The sequence below is a fragment of the Podarcis bocagei genome (genome assembly GCF_964188305.1).
Source record: "Podarcis bocagei genome assembly, chromosome: 2".
NCBI lineage: Eukaryota > Metazoa > Chordata > Lepidosauria > Squamata > Lacertidae > Podarcis > Podarcis bocagei.
In genome coordinates, this window is record NC_138126.1 from 119,444,349 (window position 1) to 119,465,251 (window position 20,903).

Sequence of the window (20,903 nt, forward strand, 5' to 3'; positions counted from 1 at the left end):
TAGTCCAGATAGTCCAGTAGTGTCTCATGTAGCTTCTTGTAAAATTCTGCTTTCCCCTCATTTGGTGCATAAATTCCTACTATCAAAACTTTTTCTCCTTGGGATTGTATTTCAATTGCCAAGATTCTCCCTTGCTCATCTTTAAACAAAAATTTCGGTGCTAGGTTCTCCTTTGCGTAGATCACCAGGCCCCTCTTTTTTACTTTGTCTGATGAAATAAATTCTTGGCCTAGTCTTTTGTTAATTAGTACTTTCCTATGGAGCCTAGTCACGTGCGTTTCTTGCAAGCAAATTATATCCAAATTTTCCTTTTTCAAAATATGGAAGATCCTTTTTCGTTTTTCCGGGGAATTTACGCCATTAATATTCCAACTGTACAGCTGCAGAGACATCCTGTATCAATCTGTTGTTGCTCTTTATGGGGTGTCCTCCTTTTTGTCCGGGTCCGAGGGAGATGGTGTTGGTTCAGGTCCAGGCTGTGGCAGAGGCCAAGGGGCTGCTGTTCCCTTCTGAAGATCTTCTCCGTTGTCGTGCAGGAACTTCTGGTTGTCCTCTTTTGACTTAATTCTAACCTTCTTTCCTTTGTATTTAAATGATAAGCCTTGTGGGAACTCCCACCTGTAAGGTATTCCGTTGCCTCTCAAGAGTCTTGCTAGGTCAGTGTAGATGGCTCTGAGATCCAATAGTTGTTTTGGTATATCCTTATAAATTTCCACTCTTCTATCCTGGATCTCAAGTGATTTATTAAAATGAAGGTCAAGTATTTTGTCTCTCTCCTGTTTAGTCTTTAGAATGATCAGGCAGTCTCTGGGTCTGTCCTTTCTGGTTACACTTCCCAGTCTAAATGCCGTTGTTATTTTAAAGTCTTCGTCTTCCTTTATTCCCCAGAATTTGGAGAATTCTACTGTCAAAAAGCCAGTCAAATCTTCTTTTTCAATCTCTGGGATAGAACGTAATCTTAAATTATTTTCCCTGTTTCTCAACTCCACCATAGACAGGTAGGCCTGCTGGTCACTGATGTGCTTGTGTAGTGGCCTCACCTCTCCTTTCAATTCATCCACTTTTTGAATTGCTTGGTCAGCTTTTTCGTTCGCAGCTTCGGCCAGTTTCCGGTTCTCAGACGTAGCGTCTTTTAGACTTCCGGAGGCGGCGCGTTCGGTAATGGCTGCCTGCTCCTTGTAAGGAGAGGGGAGCTCCGCTGAAAACGGGTCGTCCGCTACGGCGAAGCGGAGACCCACTTAGGAAAACCACAGGTGGTAGAAGCCTGTGGTCCCGAGACCCGGCGGGTGCCAGAAGCAGCCCCTAAAACGTTGAAGGGACCCCGTAACGGGGCTCCGGATCGCGGAGGGGGTAGCGGCGCTGAGGGTCGTTTCGCAGTCAACGGAGCGAAGCCGCGCTGCTGTTGCCGATCAGCGCTGACCTTTCTTCCTGAAACTTTCAAATTTGGAAAACCACAATCCGTGAGTAATTGGGACTTTACAATTTTAAGACCTTCAAGATTTTGAATTTGGCTGAAAGCGGAATGACGAGAAACAGGAAGTCCGTCTTCCGGCAAAGCTTATAGATCAAAGGCAAAGGAACTGACAGGCTGGACGCAGTGAAAAAGGATTTTAAAGTGGAAGCATTATGCGTCTGACAGTACTGAGGTTTGAAATGAAAGGCAAGTTTTCTTACTAATTTATTCTATAGAGTGGAAGGAATTTGGGAACCTTCTCCTTTGGTGGACTTTAAAGTTCAAGACCCAGCCTCGGGGTGGCAGGGGAAAAGAAATGTCCTTTGCTGATACAATCTATAAAATTGAAACAGATACATAGAGGCAACTTTGGACTATATAACTAAGTAATTGTATCCTGCGCCTTGAGAGGTGATACTTGTGGCAATTTTGGAAGGGCTCTGCCAGTGGAAAAAGTTTTAAGGACTATTGGAAAATTATTTAGCTGCAGGAACTTTAATGGCGACCATAACTTTTTTCCTTCCTTCCTGAACTCCAACTGTTCTCCCTCCAACTGTACTCCCTCTAGTGGAGACTGGGATTTACAATTCCTTGGGAACTAACTTTGTTTTGTCTCTCCGCTGTTGTTATCTACACTGAGGCCTGTCCTTCCCATGGAACTTTTGACAGCTTGACCTTGACTCATAGACAGGTGGGGAATGAGTGGCCAACCGAAAACAAGATCTAAAACGAAAGCAACAAAAGGCCAGCTTGTGCAAACAACTCTGACCTCTCAGTCACGTAGATCATCAGTCCCTGCTGTACTGAAGGGAATTGAACTTCCAACAGTAGCTGAATTGAAGGGAACTGAACCTTCAGCAACAGCTGAACTTAAGGAAGCTGAACAACCAGCAACAGAGGATATGGCTGCAGGTGGATCTGATGCACTTCTGAAGGAAATGCTACAACAATTTGCAATCTTAAATAAGAAGGTTGATGACCAAACAGCAAAAATTGACTTAGCCACATCCTCCATTACAAAGCTATCTGAACAAGTGGCACAGCACTCACAAACAAAAGGTAAAGGGACTCCTGACCATTAGGTCTAGTCGTGGCCGACTCTGGGGTTTGGCGCTCATCTAGCTTTATTGGCCGAGGGAGCCGGCATACAGCTTCTGGGTCATTATTAAGCTGCTTCTGGCGAACCAGAGCAGCGCACAGAAATGCTGTTTGCCTTCCTGACGGAGCGGTACCTATTTATCTACTTGCACTTTGAAGTGCTTTTGAACTGCTAGGTTGGCAGGAGCAGTGACTGAGCAACGGGAGCTCTCCCCGTCGTGGGGATTCGAACCACCAACCTTCTGATCAGCAAGTCCTAGGCTCTGTGGTTTAACCCACAAAACAGAGAAATCATGAGCTGCTTCCCATCCACAACAGGTTGCTGAGGTTCTGGCCATTTTCACAGGAACAATGCAACAGTCGATGAAATCAGTAGCAGTGTGCTGGAAGAGAGTCTGAGTGTCGGCTTCTCTGGATCAGATGTCTCTACCTAACCAGGGGGTGGGAGAGAGAAGGGGAACTCTTTCTTTTGCTGCTTCTTTCTGTGCCTGGAAGGAAGAATGCAGGAGGGAGGATTTCCTTCCATGACTAGACATGCTTGTTATTCCCTCTCTCACTGCATCTTGTCTTCTCTTTTGTTTCCAGGATGTCTGCCAATGTCTCCCCTGGTCCCCTCCTCTCCAAACCCCCCCTGAGGGTGAAAGAAGGCTCCCTGGTAGTCAGGTGGCTGCGTTTAGTTTCTGGTCTCCAGTTGTGTGCATTCCTGATGGTTCTCTGCTGGATCTGGTAATTCAAGAGAAATCCTCCACGGTGGAGATGGAGGAAAGCTGTGCAAAAGATCTTGTAATTCCAGAGGAATCCTGCGTAGTAGAGATGGAGGAAAGCCGTACACCCCAAAGCTCACCTGAAGGACATCAAAGTCCACCTGAAGTCCCAAAACATACTATTATACATGTTATACCCTACAACAGGGAGTCGTAAACTATCAGATCTAGATCAACGCAGATCGCTCCATACACGCATGGATCTGCGTGGATCAGGATATGATAGTTTTGTTTTGGGACTTCAGGTGGGCTTTGATATCCTTCAGGTGAGGAGGCCCTTTTTTATGACTAGTAGTTAGTTAGTTAGTTAGTTAGTTATTAAAGATTTTGTTGATTTACAAAAGTGTGCAATGTCTCTCTTTCATGTCCCCCCCCCATGTAACATTTTTACAAATCATTTTCATTTGTTGAGACATTAGGAAGAAAAGGGGAAATAGGTGGAGGGGGGGAACGATGGGTGGGGGTGGGGTCGGGTAGCGATTTTTCTATTTTACTTACTATACGTAGGGTTTGGTGTCAGCATTGTTTTGCAGGTTCTTTGCTGTTTGCTTGTAATTAATAAACCAATTAATAAACCAATATTAATTAAAATATTGACTCTGTTCGCATGATCTTGGCCGGTCTTAATGCACGCTCTCGTCCCGTTTTTCAGAGCCTCCTCCAGAGCAGACCCACTAAAGCCTAACCGGTGGGTCTACTCCTGTGTAGGATTCAGTTCTTGATAATTGTGCACTTGGGTCTGGGTTAAAGGCGGATCTACACGGATCCTCATGGATCCTCCACTTTTTAAAAAATAACTCCATCAAATGCAGTGTCAAATCACACCTGGAAGGCACGCCTACAGACTGGACTATCAAAAACGTGGCTACAGCACCACAAAAACTTGGATCCGAGGCATGGATCCTCATGAATTCATATGATTTTTATAGTGAAACAAAATAAAAACACCATGATACTGTAGACCACTTTTTAGTCTGTAAGCAGAACCAAAGAAATCACGCATTCACTGTTTCGTGCTGCCGAAATGGAGCAAAAACATGGTTAAAAAACACGGATCCTGATGGATCCTCATGATTTTTGCATTAGATCAGGCCAAAGTCACCATCAGCTCAAATATCATGGCCATGGGCACAGTATCCACCACAAAACTCACGAATCCACGGCTTCCTGGCGACACCATAGCCCAAAAACGTGGTTTTGAAGCACGGATCCTCATGGATCCTCACGCTTTTTGCATTGGGCCAATCCAAACTCACCGTCAAATCACACATCATGTCTAGGGGCACAGCCTGCACCACAAAAAACTCGGATCCACGGCTTCCTGGTCATACCCTGGCCCAAAAACGTGGTTTTGAAGCACGGATCCTCCTGGATCCTCACGCTTTTTGCATTGAGCCACCCCAAACTCACCGTAAAATCACACATCATGTCCACAAAAAACTCAGATCCACGGCTTCCTGGTCAGCCCAAAACACTCAGTCTCATAACAAAAAATACTCAACGGAGTTAGGGCTGAGGGTAGGGGAAGTACAATCATGATCTTTCCAGTCCTCTAGAAGCTGACCCTTTTGGTCATTTTGATCATGGAGCCAAATATCTCTTCCCAAGTTTTAAGAGCCTAAACAAGTAAAGAACAAGCTTGCCCTTTACATGCAAAAGCCCTGAAATTCAGCCCATTGGGCAACTGATCATGGGGCTGGGAGGAGGGAGGTAAGGACTAGCACCTTCTCTGCCCTCCATCTCCAACAGCTGCACCTGAAAGTTTCATGATGGGGTTCGATTTAAGAAGCTGAATGTTTATAAAGGCACTTAGCCAATTTCTGCCACGGAAATTCTGAACAGAAACACTCTGCAGGTTCAGCCCCTAACAGAAACTGCTCTACGGTCTCTGTGTTGGGAAATGGGAACAGATCTTGCTCATCACCAACCTTCCCTCCGCAAATCAGTATCACTATGAGGCTGAACTGAACAGCTTTCTCCAGAGTTTTAAGAGATACGTTTCTGTGGTGTAGTGGTTAAGAGCGGTGGACTCTAATCTGGTGAGCTGGGTTCGCTTCTCCGCTCCTCCACATGCAGCTGCTGGGTGACCTTGGGCCAGTCACACTTCTCTCTGAACTCTCTCAGCCCCACCTACCTCACAAGGTGCCTGTTGCGGGGGTGGAAGGGAAAGGAGATTTTTAGCCACTTTGAGACTCCTTCAAGTAGAGAAAAGCAGGGTATAAAAACCAACTCCATGAATAAGAATTCTATGGAAAAGGACCATCCCTGCCATGATGATGAAAACTTCATCATCTTCATCCTGGAAAAAAATGACTATTGGGGTTCCACAAGGTTCTGCCCTGGGCCTGGTGCTATTCAATATTTTTATAAATGATTTGGATGATGGAATAGAGGGCATGCTAATCAAATTTGTAAATGACTGCAAACTGGGAGGGGTTGCTAATACACCAGAGGGCGGGTCAGAATTCAAAAATGACCTGAATAGCCTAGAGAGCTGGGCCAAAACCAACAATATGGAGTTCAGTAGGGAGAAATGTAAGGTACTACACCTGGATAGAAAAAATGAAATGCACGGGTGGGGGACACTTGGCTTGACAACAGTACCTGTGAAAGGGATGTGGGAGTCTTAGCCGACCACAAGGTGAACATGAGTCAACAGTGTGATGTGGCAGCTAAGAACGCCAATGCAATTCTGGGCTGCATCAGTAGGAGTATAGCGTCTAGATCAAGCGAAGGAATGCTACCACACTATTCTGGTTGGTCAGACCACACCTGAAATACTGTGTCCAGTTCTGGGCACCACAGTTGAAGAAGGATATTGTCAAGCTGGAGCATGTCCAGAGGAGGGTGACCAAAATGTAAAAGGTCTGGAATCCAAGCCCTATGAGGAGAGACTTAGGGAGCTGGATTTGCTTAATCTAGAGAAGTGAAGATTAAGGAGTGACATGATAGCCATGTTTAAATATTTGAAGGGATGTCATGTTGAAGAGGGAGCAAGCTTGTTTTCTGCTGTTCTAGAGACTAGGATGCAGAATAATGGATTCAAACTATGGGAAAAGAGATTCCACCTAAACATTAAGAAGAACTTTCTGTCAGTAAGGGCTGTTGGACAGTGGAATATGCCACCTCGGAGAGTAGTGGAGTCTCCTTCTTTGGAGGTTTTTGAGTGGAGGCTGGCTGGCCATCTCTCAGGAGTGCTTTGCTTGTGTGTTCCAGCATGGCCTTTGCGGTCTCTTCCAGCTCTATGATTTTATGATTCTATGACACTAGCTAGCAGGCTGCACTGTTCCATTAGATAGATATTGTTGCTATTTTTTAAGCTAAAGGTTATGTATAGCTGCCATCTATTAGTCTTTGAGCCAGTGTGGTGTAGTGGTTAAGAGCGGTGGACTCGTAATCTGGTGAGCTGGGTTCGCTTCCCCGCTCCTCCACATGCAGCTCCTCACAGGGTGTCTGTTGTGGGGAAGGAAGGGAAAGGAGACTGTTAGCTGCTTTGAGTCTCCTCAAGGGGAGTGAAAGGCGGAATATCAAGTCCAAACTCTTTGTAATAGTGACGTTTCCCATAAATATGCTGAGACACAACTGAATAATGTTATAGATTTCTATGGGATTCATGGAAGGGCCAAGTTTATTCAGCAGTTTAAATGAATGGGGCATGGAAGGGCTTAACTGGTTCTTAAGCAGGGCCAAAACCTGGGGGAAGAAAACAGCAGGCACAACTGCTGGGAAGTTTTTTCCAATCCAACACACAACAACATTTTGTATGGAATGCAGAGCCAGTTCTTCTCATAAGCAAGTAAGGGGAGCCCCTGAGGTGCTGGATGCACCACTAGAGCTGGTGGCATGGTGTGAGTACCAAGGTTGGTTTTGCTCTCTGCATTTTTCCTGAAGTTGTTGTGAAAATCATGCCCACTGCCAGGGACGCGGACTTATAAAAAATATTGGGGGGGGGGGGCCCGGGAAAGCTCATGAATAATAAATAAGCTCATGAATATGCAAATAAAGTGGCGCCGCCTCCTCGTGAGCGAACAGGGGAGAGCGTGCTGCGCCTATCAATCAGCTCCGGAGCGGAAATTGGGTGGAGCTTTTGCTCGGGAGGGAGGGCAGGAGGCATGCAGCCCGACCCTGTGCATTTTGGGCTGGGGGAGGGCGGCGGTGGCGCTCTGCTGGAGGGGCGCCGGAGATTATTGGGGGGGCGGAGCCCCCCAAACGAATTTTTGAGGGGGCTCGGGCCCCCTCAAGCCCCATGGAGTCGGCGCCTATGCCCACTGCCCCCTAGAAGGCTGGAAACCATTTTGGGATTCAGGAAGGGTCACCTCGGATAATGTTAAGAGACGGTTTGTTAAGATCCTTGCAAGCATTTTGCCGGCCACAGCTAATAGAGAGATGCCGCAATAGTTCCGACAATCAGTTCTGTCACCTTTTAAAAAAGAGATTGATAATTGTGGCATCCCTGAAGTCTGCTGGGATCGCTTCTCTCTCCCAGATTTTTTTAATGCGCTTGTGAAGTTGTGTAAGTTCAATTCCACCCGCTTGGAAGATTTCAGCAGGTATCCCATCAGGTCCACTGGCTTTGTTGTTTTTCACTTGGTTAATAGCTGTACACAACGCTCCCAGATTTGGAGATACAGCCAGCTCATCTCTAATTTGTTTTTGCGGGATTTGTGAGAGGACCTCAGCAGCTATGGGGGAGTTGTGGTTAAGGAGATGTTGGTAGTGTCCTTTCCAGCACAGTGCAATAGCTTCTTTATCTTTTAGAAGTGTGGTACCATCTGCTGAGCGTAGGGGGCATATGCCATGATTTATTGGTCCATAGATGGTCTGTGTGGCTTTAAAGAAACTCTGTGCATCATGAGTGTCGGATAAGTGCTGGATCGCTTGAGCTTTTTTTTATCCACCAGGTGTTTTTTAGTTCTCTGGTTCTTAGCAAGCAGTGAATTGCCAGGACTTGGAAGCCCCCTGGTGATGAATTCACTCTTTCCACCCACCCACCCACCCCCCTTTCAAAAATGTGCATGGAATGAATGAGCTGGCATTCAAATCTATTCTTTTAAAAGCATGTTTTCTATTATTATTGGGTCCATTCTGACAAATATTGGGTCCATTCTCTCACTTTTGACCCTTCTTGATTCCCTCATTCCTGGGGGTTGGACTAGATGACCCATGGGGTCCCTTCCAACTCTTCCGTTCTACAATTCTCTCACCTACAATTCTGACACCTGCTTCAGGTTGTACCAATCATACCAGCAGATAAACCGCATTTTCTCCAGTTGATGGTCTTTTTTTAGGAGCTTGGGTTTGTTTTGGAGGTTTTTGTTAGGAAATCCTGACATCCAGTGGATGGGGAACGCATGACAGCTGACATTACACTCCCAACATCCACTTAAAAGCCATATGGTATCTTGAAACGCTTCCCCCAAAGGGATTCTGGGAGCTGTAGTGCTGAGAGCCGTATGGAGACCCTCTATTCCCCTCCCAGAACTCCCATTCCCAGAGTTCCCTGGGAAGTTGTGGGCATCTCTTTTGAGAGGCAATGGAGTGCGCCTCTGGGGGGTGAAATCAAAACTTTTCAGCAGGCGCTGGAAGGAAAAAACAAAGGAGACGCCTGCGAGAAGCCAAGTTACAGGAAACCAGGCAGAGGCCTTGACAGTGGTGGCGCCTTCTTCATGGTGATCCACTACTGCTTTATTTATTTATTTTTATAATTTTTATTAGATTTTATACAATTGTAACACATACTGGAACAGACGTTGCACAACCCAAAAAAACAACAACCCAAAACAAAGATTACAAAAGGAAAAAAGAAAGAGATAAAGAATACATCTATAACAAATAACAACAGACAAATGAACCACACAAACGAGCTTAATTATTTAAAAATCCAATCTTCTAGACCAGTGTTTCCCAACCTTTTTTGGGCAAAGGCACACTTGTTTCATGAAAAAAATCTCGAGGCACACCACCATTACAGCCCCGTGACGTCAGCGCGCAGCGTCACGCCGGGAGGGACATGAATTGCTAGCAAATTACATAATCACCTCCTTGAGGGCTGGCTCATCTTCTCCAAAGGCAGAACCCCATTAATTAACAGCACAGACTCACACCATAGCCAAGACGAGGGGGGAAAACCTCAGTCATGCACAGTCATGCACATGTGGGGGCTAAATGAGGACGAAGACCGGGCAGAGAGCAGGGTTCAAATCACCCCACCTGGCCAGGACAATCCCTGGGTGCTCCCTTGGGCCACTCGCCTGACCCACCTCGCAGGGCTGTTGTTGCAAGGATAACACGGGGAGAACCACGCGCGCCCCCGGGAGCTCCTTGGAGGAGAAAGCGGGCGATGAATGCAATGCACGAAATATATGAGAGGCAACCAGGTTTTGCAGGTGAGGGGCCCCCACCAGCCTCCGCTTCCAACACCCGGCGCAACGACGCCGAAGTTTCCCCCTGGGCTCGGCTCGGGGAGCAGCGCTGCTCCCCCCCGGGTCCCCTTCGCCCTCCTGGCTCTCTCTGCCGCCCACTGGGGACCCCCCTCACCTGCCAAGTCCGGAGCGCCGGTGGAAGTTGCATGCATGCATGCAGGGCGCCGCGTTGCCATTGCATTGCACTGCACTCTATGCAACGCCTGCACGCATGCATTGCCTTGCACGCCCGCCAAGGGGTCTCCCCGCGGTCCGATGCGTCCCCTCCGGCGCGGATGCAGCATTGCAAAAATAAAAAAACCCCGACGCATCCCTACCTGGGGGGCAGCCTCCGCCGCCGCCGCTCCGCCTCCGCGGGGATCCCCGGGCTCCATCCTGCTGCCCGATCTCCGCGGGGGCGCAGGCAGGCTGCGCGGGGTCTGCGCAGAAGAGCCCCTGCCCGCCCGGCCGCCGCCGCTGCGCTCATTCCATGGCAGGGAGAAGAGCGCTTCAAACAAAACGCCCGGCCCGCCAGGCCACGCTGGGAAACGTAGTTAGCGCACCCCGCGCGGGCGCGGAGCCCAAGGGCGAGGGGACTACGGATCCCGGCAGCCCCCGCGCCGGGGACGGAGGGGGAGAGGCCGGGTGCAGGGATGGAGGGATGGGTGGGCGAGCGAGTGAGTGAGTGGCAGCTGCCAAGCCTTGGCCGAGAGCCAGGAAGGGCCTCCCCGGAGGAGGAGGAGGAGGAGGGAGGCGCAGAGCGGGAGGGAGGGAGGGAACCCCAGGGGTCATCTAGTGACGGCGCCCCAATCGAAAATTTGACTTAAAAAAAAAAATCTTTCGAATTTTTTGATTTTTCCCGCGGCACACCAGGCAACATCTCGCGGCACACTAGTGTGCCGCGGAACAGTGGTTGGGAAACACTGTTCTAGACATATTACTTGACTTCCTCTCACCCCTCCCTTCTGAGTTTCTTTGTGTCTGAATGTAACAGTTTTCCAATCTCATTATTAAAGCACAATATTCCAGTTCTAATCAAATTTCTTCACTTTTCTTAGTGTTCTAAATCCCATTTATTGAAATAAATCCTAATTTAATCCTAGGCCTGTTAGGTACTTTCAAGGAACTTCTAATTTTTAATATTACAATATTTTCATATATTTTTTTCAATTCATTCTAAATCTTTTCCCAGAAGTCTTTCACCTTGGGACGGGCCAACCACATATGATAAAAAGTTCCTTCTTTTTCTTTGCATTTCCAACATAGATTATCACAGTTATGGTAAATCTTTGCTAATTTAACAGGGGTCAAGTACCATCTATACATCATTTTCATTCTCTTTTCCTTTAATATCGTACATGCGGTAAACTTGATCCCTTTCTTCCATAACCTCTCCCAGTCCTCCATCATTATATTATGTCCCACATCTCTTGCCCAATCAATCAAAACCGATTTAACTTGTTCATCCTTTGTATGCCACTCTAAAAATAAATTAGACATTTTAGACATATTCTTAACTTTAGTATCTAACAACTCCGTTTCCAATTTGGTTTTTTTCTATTGCAAAACCATTTTTCTTGTCAATCTTAAATAATTCATTAATTTGATAATATTGAAGCCAATTCACTTGATCTTTAATTTGATCAAACGGTTTTAACTTAATACCTTCCTGATCCTCAATCAGTAAGTCTGAGCATCTCAACCATTTATTTTCCATATTTTACTTTTTTAGGGCCTGTGCTTCCATTGGCAAAACCCATTTAGGGATCCACTACTGCTTTAAGGGAGGTCTTGGAATAAGTAGATCTGTTGCTGTTCTCCTGCGCTCCCTGCCTCCCGCCCTGGTCCGTGTGCCCTTCTCCCAAGCTCTGCACACTATTTCATATTTGGTTCTGCATTGCAATAGTGCAACGATGAGAGCATGTTGGCAGGGGGAACTACTCTGACAGGGGTGGGGCCAAAGGACCTACCTATGTGCTCTTTCCATCTGTCGATCCTGGCTAGCTGACAAATCCAGAAGGCTTTGAAGTAAGTTGGTTCCAAACAACACTGCACTGTGTCCCTTCGCAACACCCCCCAAACGCAAATTCTTAGGGTGACTTTGCCCTTGTAAATGAGTGGTTTTTGCTAGCAAAAAGTCCAGCTTCTTGTTGCTGCAAGGTGGTATCTGTACTACGACTTCCGTGCCTGATACTCACCATTTCACCCCCTGCACCAAGGCATTCCCACACTTGACCAATGCTCTCAAGCTCCACCAACCTTGAAGCTTCCAGCTTTTCTCTTAGGGACATTGCCTCTTGAACAACTGCTTCCTGCCCATTTTTGGGAGCCCTTGTCAATTTCAATACTGTAAATTGTGCACGCTTGCTACCTTAGAGCTTGCAGGCTCAGTCTTGGCTGTCATTGTTGAGTGGTGCCAAAACAGCTGGTTGCATGGACCCAGGAAGCAGAGCGCCACAGTCTTGAATTGAGATTAATTTTTCCACATCTCTTGACTTCCAAGTTTTTCTTTGTTTGCTTGTGGTCCATATCATTGGGGAGTCAAAGATCACTTTATATTACAAATCTTTTAGCTAATAGATTGGGAAATTTAGCCAATAATCATAGTAATCTACAACAAAATCCTTAAATTCCTCTACCTATAATCGCATTAAATACTACTAAAGAATACAATGAAGATCAATGGACAAACGTACTGGAGTTAATTTCAAAACATCGAAGATAATCTGTTAGGAATTATAAAACAATTGTATGCAGAAAATGATAAAAAATAGGAGTGTCTATTCATGATATCCTATAGCATGAAAATATATCATATAGCATTAAAAGATGATATCCTATAATATTAAAAGGGGAAAATCCCGAAATTGTCTATTTATTCAAGGCTCTACCGATAAACACTCCTCCAGAGAAATGAAAGAAAAATGTAAATCTATGAGTACACATAGGAAAGAAATCCAGAAGAGGAACAAGCTAAAGGGAACAAGGACACAAATGGTAGAGAACACGTAAAAGAGGCCTCCATGTGATTCCCTTCCACCGTAAAGAGCAAACTATCAGATCCAGATCCATGCAGATCTCTACAGTTTGTTCAGGGCGTCGGGAACTGTAGTTTCTTCGGGGCTCTGGAAAGCGCAGTGTGTCAAGGGAGCTGGGAACTGTAGTTTAAGGGTGCTGGGACCTGTAGCTCCCGGGATGTGCAGATGCATGCGTTTGCTTTAAGTGCAATTCCGCAACCCAAAAGAAGGTTTATCATGAGGACTACACTCTTGTGCACGGAATTGAAATTACAGAACCCTTGGATTTTATATTTTTTAAAAATTGAAAGTGTAGGTTTGCTTGGAAGGGACTTGAGTGTTTTTATGTCCCAGGTTGTTTTTAAGTGCATATCTATATAAATATGGGCCCAAAGGGGGTGTGAAATATGTCTACGTCTGAACTGTATTTAAATGCGGAGAAAATATTTGCAGTTCCTACGGAAACTACCGGGGGGGGCACATCTTTAAAGTTGTTAAATGTTACAAATATTAGGCCTGAATGTATCCTTTCGACTTGACAGCTCAGGGAAGATACCAAGCTTTATGAATCCTATAAAATCAACCCCTTTGCCAAGTTCCTCCATTCCAGCACCATTTTGCCCTTGGAAAAAACTCTTTCCCCTTCCACCTCCCCAAGCTTGAAGACATGTGTACACACCTCCTGCCCCAGTAAATGCCCAGAGGTGACAATTGGTGGGCTCCTTGTTCTTCAAGGGAAGACAAATCTCATCCCCAGACTTGCTTCCGGCTCCAGAGATGCCAAGGAAGTTCTGTTATACTTTGGGTGGTGGGTACTTAAGATATGTTTGCCTATGAAGCTAAGCTTATACTGTACTTGGGTGTTGCCCTGACATAGCTGTCTATCCTAATCTTGTGTAACCCTCCCCTTTTGTGACGTGTTAGTAATGTGGCAATGATGTATTGATGATGCTGTGCAAACTGTATTCTGACATATGGTGGGAAAGTTTTCAAAGCCAATGTGGCCCCATGCTCTGGGTTCACTGGCTGCTGTTGAACCTGTTGTGCAACAATAAAGGCTCTGAGGCTACTGACTGCTGTTTTGCTCCAAATTGCTTGCTTGCTGGGATTTCCTTATTTTACTGACCACGTGGACCTGTGGGGGGACCTGTACCCCGACAAGCTGGGCTGTTGAGTAGTCTCTCAACCTGGAATCTTCCTTACCAGTGTGGAACTTCTAATGGAGCTATCTCCCCACTCCCCCCAAAAATATTGTTCCTTAGACTGTCCCTGTGGCTGGCTTTTTGTTTTTTTAAGAAAAGCACAAATTTAGCTGCAGATTAAGCTGGAGGAAGGGAGGGGTCACTCTCTCTCCCCTAAACCTCTCCTGTCCACCACCACCCTTTTCTGGGCACAATTATTTTAGACAGCCCACCCCTGTTTCCTTCCTATGCAGAGTTAAGGTCCAATATGCTACTATTACTCTTGTTATTATTAGCTTTGCAATGGTCATGGGGGATAATTTGCAGGAAATGTGTGGCTTACTGTGTTTCTTTTTTAAGAAAGATCTATTTGCAAAAGGTTTATATAGAAAATATATCAATCGATTAGTAATAGGTCCTCAAAACACCTGGGGAGGTACTGCTGCTAGAAACTATTCCCCCTCCCCGCCCGTCCCACTTCTAATTCAAACCCCCTTCCTCAGTCAAGATGGGATTTCTGCTAAAAGAGAGTTGGACAACTTGGGGGTTTCAGCAGGAAATTCAAGGCAGCCCCCTGCCTGAATGAGACTGGATTCCACTGCTAAAACAAAGAAGGGGGGCTGTTTAGGAGAGAGATCCAGACAAACCCGCGTCTGAATCAGGAATGGATTTGCTTGGAATCCTGCCCAACTGAGCAGAATTTAAGCCCTGCTCATCGGCTGATGTTGAAAACCAGGTATCGCCCGGCCCTGGGCACGATGGCACACCGAGCCTCCTCACATCTGTTCAAAGGAGGCTGCAAAGCGGGGGTCATGTTTGTATCATTTCGCGGTCTTCTTTATCTCTATGCTCTTTTAGATGTGGCTTCATAGCCGAGTGGGGGATTTGAGCCCCGGTGCCTCCCAGGTCCTAGTTTGGCTGTCTAACCACTAGGCCGCACTGCCTCTCCACCTTCCTGCTTAAACCAGCTTTCTTTTTAGGACTGTGAACTTTTAAGGCGCCCCCACCAAGAATCCTGGGAACTGTAGTTTGTTAAAGGTGCTGGGAACTGCAGCTTTCTCAGGGTTCTGGAAACCATATTGAGCTCTTTGGAATTCTCAGATATTTTTTGGGGGGTGGGCTGTTAACAGATGCTGCGGAAATGAATTCTTCTTGTGGTTTTCCGTGTACGAGATCCATCCCAGTATATAAGCACTACGGTTTGGGAGGAGGCCAGTTGTTTGGAAAGCACAAGGTTGACAGAAAAAGACACCCAGACTTTTGTGGACTGTGGCAGATGAGGACAGAGGGAGACTGCGATTTGGGCAGAATGTATCTTATTCTAAGGAAAGCATAATTCCAAAGAAACAGAAAAGATGTTTGACTTTCTAGGATATGGCACTGCTGTTCAGATCGCGAGTTACCCAACCTCACAATTACTTAGGGTCATGCAAACAGACCGATAGCCCATTCTAGTCCAATGCACTGATGTCCACAAAAGCCGGATGGGTGATTCAAGGAAGCTTCCAGGCAGGGCATGAAGGCATTTAGCTCTTCCCCCCCTCCCAGAACTGATATTCCAGGACAAACCTTTTTTATATCAGAACTTTAATGCGCTATTAGAATTAAAAGAGGGGGAAACCCAGCCGGGGGGGGGGTCTAACTAAATTATTATTACGGTATTTTTTGCTCTATAGGGCGCACCTGACCATAGGGCGCACCTAGTTTTCAGAGGGGGAAATCAAGGGAAAAAATATGACCTCCCCCCATCCCTGGGAGCAGCCAAGTTACAGGGAACCAGGCAGAGGCCTTCTCAGTGGTGGCGCCTTCTTCATGGTGATCCACTACTGCTTTAAGGGGGGTCTTGGAATAAGTAGATTTGTTGCTGATCCAAAACACCCCCCCACTCACACATGAAAACAAAGACCACCACAGCCAACTACAAATGAATAACCACACCCTAGGCCACCCACCCCCACCCCCACCCATCTTCCCCCCCTCCACCTCTTTCCCCTTTCCTTCCTAATGTCTCAACAAATGAAAATGATTTGTAAAAATGTTACATGGGGGAAAAAACATGAGAGAGAGACATTGCACACTTTTGTAAATCAACAAAATCTTTAATAAATAAATAAATAAATAAATACTAAAAAATAATAATCATAAAAAGAGGCTTCCTCACTGGAAGGACATCAAAGCCCACCTGAAGTCCCAAAATCCCTGAAGTCCTGATCCACGCAGATCTATGCGTGTATGGAGTGATCGGCGTGGATCTGCATCTGACAGTTTACGACTCCCTGTTGTAGGGAATCACATGTATAATCGTATGATTGGGGACATCAGGTGGCCTATGATGTCCTTAAGGTAAGCTTTGGGTGTATGGCTTTCCTCCATCTCCACTGCGCAGGATTCCTCTGGAATGACAAGATCACTTGCCCAGCTTTCCTCCATCTCCACTACGCAGGATTCCTCTGGAATGACAAGATCACTTGCCCAGCTTTCCTCCATCTCCACTACGCAGGATTCCTCTGGAATGACAAGATCACTTGCCCAGCTTTCCTCCATCTCCACTACGCAGGATTCCTCTGGAATGACAAGATCACTTGCCCAGCTTTCCTCCATCTCCACTACGCAGGATTCCTCTGGAATGACAAGATCACTTGCCCAGCTTCCCTCCATCTCCACTACGCAGGATTCCTCTGGAATGACAAGATCACTTGCCCAGCTTTCCTCCATCTCCACTACGCAGGATTCCTCTGGAAAGACAAGGTCACTTGCACAGCTTTCCTCCATCTCCACTACGCAGGATTCCTCTGGAATGACAAGATCACTTGCCCAGCTTTCCTCCATCTCCACTACGCAGGATTCCTCTGGAATGACAAGATCACTTGCACAGCCTTCCTCCATCTTAACTGCACAGGATTTGACAAGATCTTCCGCATGGGTTTCCTCCATCTCCACTGCGGAGGATTTCTCTTGAATTACCAGGTCCAGCAGAGAACCACACTTTGAACAAGTAGTAAGACTCTCGCTTTTCACCGCACTTCCTCGGGTAATCACCACTACAGTTTCTATTTGAGATGTATCTGTTGCGGTGGTCCTGATGCAACATCTCTCCATCCCAACCAATGCTGCACTCAGCAGCTGGAAACCCCCAGCAATACAGCCTAGATAAATAGAAGGTCCAATATGCTGCTCACTGGGAATTTGAGGCAACTCAAAAGTTTCAGGGAAGTCAATTTCCCCATTTTGTAAGACAGCAGACATGTTCCATATCACGGAAATCAGGACGAGTATCCCTGCTGGTAAGTTCAGCAGAGCTCCAAGCCCAAAAAAGGTTAAGAGAAAATCCTTATGGTTTCTGGTCTCGAACACATTGCAGAGGGCAAATGCCTGTAATCCCAGGGCCGCTGAATTCATAATGGCAGCTAAGGCCATTAAGTCCTGAGCAACAAAAATTTCCCTCGGGAGGTTTGGATGTTGTTCATGGAGCTCTTCACAATGGTAATAAGAGTTTCCGTCGTTAGAAGGGTCTTTCAAAAAACAGACCTGCCAGATCCCGATCCAGATGTTTCCAGAGGCAATTCCCTTTATGTTTTCGACACGCCACACTCGCCAGTTGACAATGGCTATTGAGGCAATGCACATCATCCAGGCCATAATGTCCATCAGGAACGCACACAACAGGAGGCAGGACACCAATCTCAGCCACCTGACTACCAGGGAGCCTTCTTTCCCCCGCAGGGGGGGTTTGGAGATGAGGGGAGCAGGGGAGACCTTGGAAGACATCCTGGAAACAAAAGAGAAGACAACATGCAGTGAGAGAGGGAATAACAAGCATGTCTAGTCATTGAAGGACATCCTTCCATGCACAGAAAGAAGCAGCAAAAGAAAGAGTTCCCCTGCTCTCCCCCCCCACCCCCCGGTTAGGTATAGACATCTGATCCACACATACTTTCTTCCAGCAAACTGCTACTGATTTAATATACTCTTGCACTGTTGCTGTGAAAATCAGCAGCCTGTTGTGGATGGGAGCTGCTCATGTTTCGCTGTCCTGCTATCTGCTACTGCAGCTATCCTTTTCCACCGAGCATAAACACACCTGATGGCATAGTGAGGAATGATTAATCCATAAACTTACGTGAAATGCCTTCCTCAGGTAGAGTCTAGCGTGCCAGGAACAGAGCAGGTATTTTCTAGGTACTCCTGAGCCTCAAGAAGACTGAACTGTTGGCCACTGAGCTGACGTTCGCCTGAGCAGCCGGCCAGCCACAGCAGCAACTGCTCTGCAGAATTCTATGGTCAGTTACAGTTACAGTTAGAATCCTGTAGTAGATAGGTAGCCGTGTTGGTCTGCCATAGTCAAAATAAAAAAATTCCTTCCAGTAGCACCTTAAAGACCAACTAAGTCTGACAACAACACAAATCATAACTCCAAGGTACTGGTCATTTGGAACATCAGGAAAGTGGAAAATGGGAGGGAACTCAGTTCCCTTCTTTCCCAATGCAGAGTGTTTATTCCAGGACACTGTGCAGTTAAAACACGTTCTTCCTGAAGTCAGATTCAGAGCAGTTCCAGCAGTAAAAATGGTGATGTGTGTATCTCAGTACAGATTTGTTTGATGGTCCTGAATGCATTTCATAAAGGATCTCCATGTACAATAAAGGCTAATAGCATGAGGCCCTGAACAATAAGATTTGCCTTGGCAAAATTATTGAAGACTCCTTACAAACTTCTTCCCCATCCCATCTTGTTCGGACATTATAGTAAGGGAGAAGATCTTAGCTCTTTTCCTTTGCACGGGGATTACATGAAATTTGTGCCATGGGACCCCATCACTCACACCAATACAGGCAACACCATTTTCAGAACCTAGGTCCCATGATTTAAAATCGCTTTCCTAAGACACTTCAGTCAAAATATTTGTGTTGCTTCCTTCCTGTCCTGTTCCTTTCTGTGTTGATGCTCCGAATGTGAGGTGCTCAGCTGCATGCAGTTTCCACTGAAGTGTGTGTGTGTGTGTGTGTGTGATTAACATTCGGCCAAGCAATGGTCCTAAATCCATCTATTTCACCTGAAATAACTTTGGGAGCCAGCCTTTAAAAATCTAGAGTAGATATCAAATTCAGAGGAATTAAAAGCCGTCATCTTTTTGACTATTTGAAACATCTTAGAACAGACACAAATGTTAATGTTTGAAGGAAGGCAGCAAATGGAGCATTGGAGCCATCCATTCATCCCAGGTGTTGTGACCATTGATAAGATGAAGCACTTTCACATCGCATGGCAGTGTGCAGTGCTTTTAAAAAGGTAAAGGACCCCTGACAGTTAAGTCCAGTCACGGCTCTGGGGTTGCGCCACTCATTGACTTTACTGGCCAAGGGAGCTGACGTTGGTCCGCAGACGATTTTTCCGGGTCATGTGGCCAGCAAGACTAAGCCGCTTCTGGCAAAACCAGAGCAGTGCACAGAAACGCCGTTTACCGTCCCGCCGGAGCGATACCTATTTATCTACTTGCACTTTGACGTGGTTTGGAACTGCTAGGTTGGCAGGAGCAGGGACCGAGCAACGGGAGCTCACCCCCTCAAAGACGCAAGTTCAGTTCTGTATCTGCATGACATCATCCACACCCAAATGCTCTCCCGTTCTGTTTCCCCCACTTAATCAGGATACACCATCTCCATTGAAAACTCTGCTCAGTGACACCCATGCAATAGAAAAGTGCTGACCGTCTTCCTGCAGATACACTTCCGTGCAGGGGTTTGGCCGACAAGTTCTTCCCGAGTGTGGGGATGTTTTCAGGGGCTCTTTGCTTTTCCCTGCCTCCCCTTTCATCCTCACCTGAGGAGATCTTGGCCATTCTCTTGACAGGGACCTCCGTTCTCAGGCTGGATTTCTGTTTTCCTTCATTCCTCCTTCTCCCAGTCTGGTTCACTGAGAAAATAAGAGAGAGGAGGTTTCATGCAAGTCAAGGTGTGCAATGGATCTTCAGGGCATTTGGAAGGAAGAAAAGGTTCAGCAACAAGCGACGCAAGCGGAAAAACACATTTGACACATCGCTCATGAGATTCGCCCCCCCCTTGCAGAACATCCTGTGCTCCTATTAATATACAAAGTGGGGTATTTCATATGATAAGAACGGAGGAAGCTGCCTTAGACGGAGCCAGACCAATTTTGGGAAAGTGCTACATGGGCCAGTCCACCAATTGGCTACCAATGAGAACATAGCAAAACACAAAATGTCTGCCATGGTGAATGGCAAAAAATGGCTGCCATATGGTGTAGTATGAAATAAAATTGCCTGGCTGTGGGGCGTGAAGGCCGCACCCTGCTAGACCCTTTCCACGTGGCCTAGGCCCCGACTCGCTAGCCCCACAAAAGAGGCTCCTCATGAGGCCAGAGGAACATAGCCTGGCTGTGGGGCATGATTCGAAACATCCAGTCCCAGTCCAGTGCTCTAACCACTAAACCACACTGCCCCCCATTGCAGTCTATAACAGCCTGGAGGGCCACAGGTGCCCCATATTCTCTGGCTCTGAGATTGGCCAAAGTTTCCTTTCTCTCCCTTGTTGTGCAAAAAGAAATATGCCCATGAGAAAATGTGACATTTTTGGTTCTTTGGAGACAGTTCTGCTTCTCTCTCTCTCTCTCTCTCTCTCTCTCTCTCTCTCTCTCTCTCTCTCTCTCTCTCTCTCTCTCTCCATTTAAAGGAGCCTCATCCCTTTTCCCACCCAACTTCCTCCTGCACACAGCTTCAAGATTTCCATGAAGAACTAACTAACCAATCACCCATAATTGTAATTTACGAGATTAAGCAGATAATTTATTTTTATATAATGAAAATAGATGGGAGGATAAATTAATTGCGCAAGGCAAGAATATATAGGATGGCAAAAACAAAAGAAACAAAGATTATGAGTTGGGTTCTTAAAATAACAACAACACATGCCTCCTCAGTGGATTTCAGAACAAATATGTCTCTCTTTTTTTTAAAAAAAAAGTTCCCCCG

General features: G+C 46.4%; 1 protein-coding gene across 3 annotated transcripts in view; it reads right to left on the bottom strand.

Moving 5' to 3' along the window:
* Positions 1-20,903, bottom strand: part of LOC308580124 (uncharacterized protein) — a 40,508-nt gene extending 19,605 nt beyond the window's left edge. The window contains exons 1-2 of one of the 3 annotated variants that reach the window (XR_014004705.1): positions 19,736-20,903; positions 15,615-17,683 (exon numbers count right to left, since the gene is read on the bottom strand). Coding sequence is in view for 1 of the 3 variants with exons in the window: in XM_081181412.1 (XP_081037538.1) it covers positions 19,624-19,754 (131 nt within the window). In the remaining 2 variants the exon portion in view is untranslated. Of the gene's footprint in view, positions 1-15,614; positions 17,684-19,623 lie in introns of all 3 variants that reach the window. The other 2 variants (XR_014004706.1, XM_081181412.1) reach the window with 2 other exon arrangements.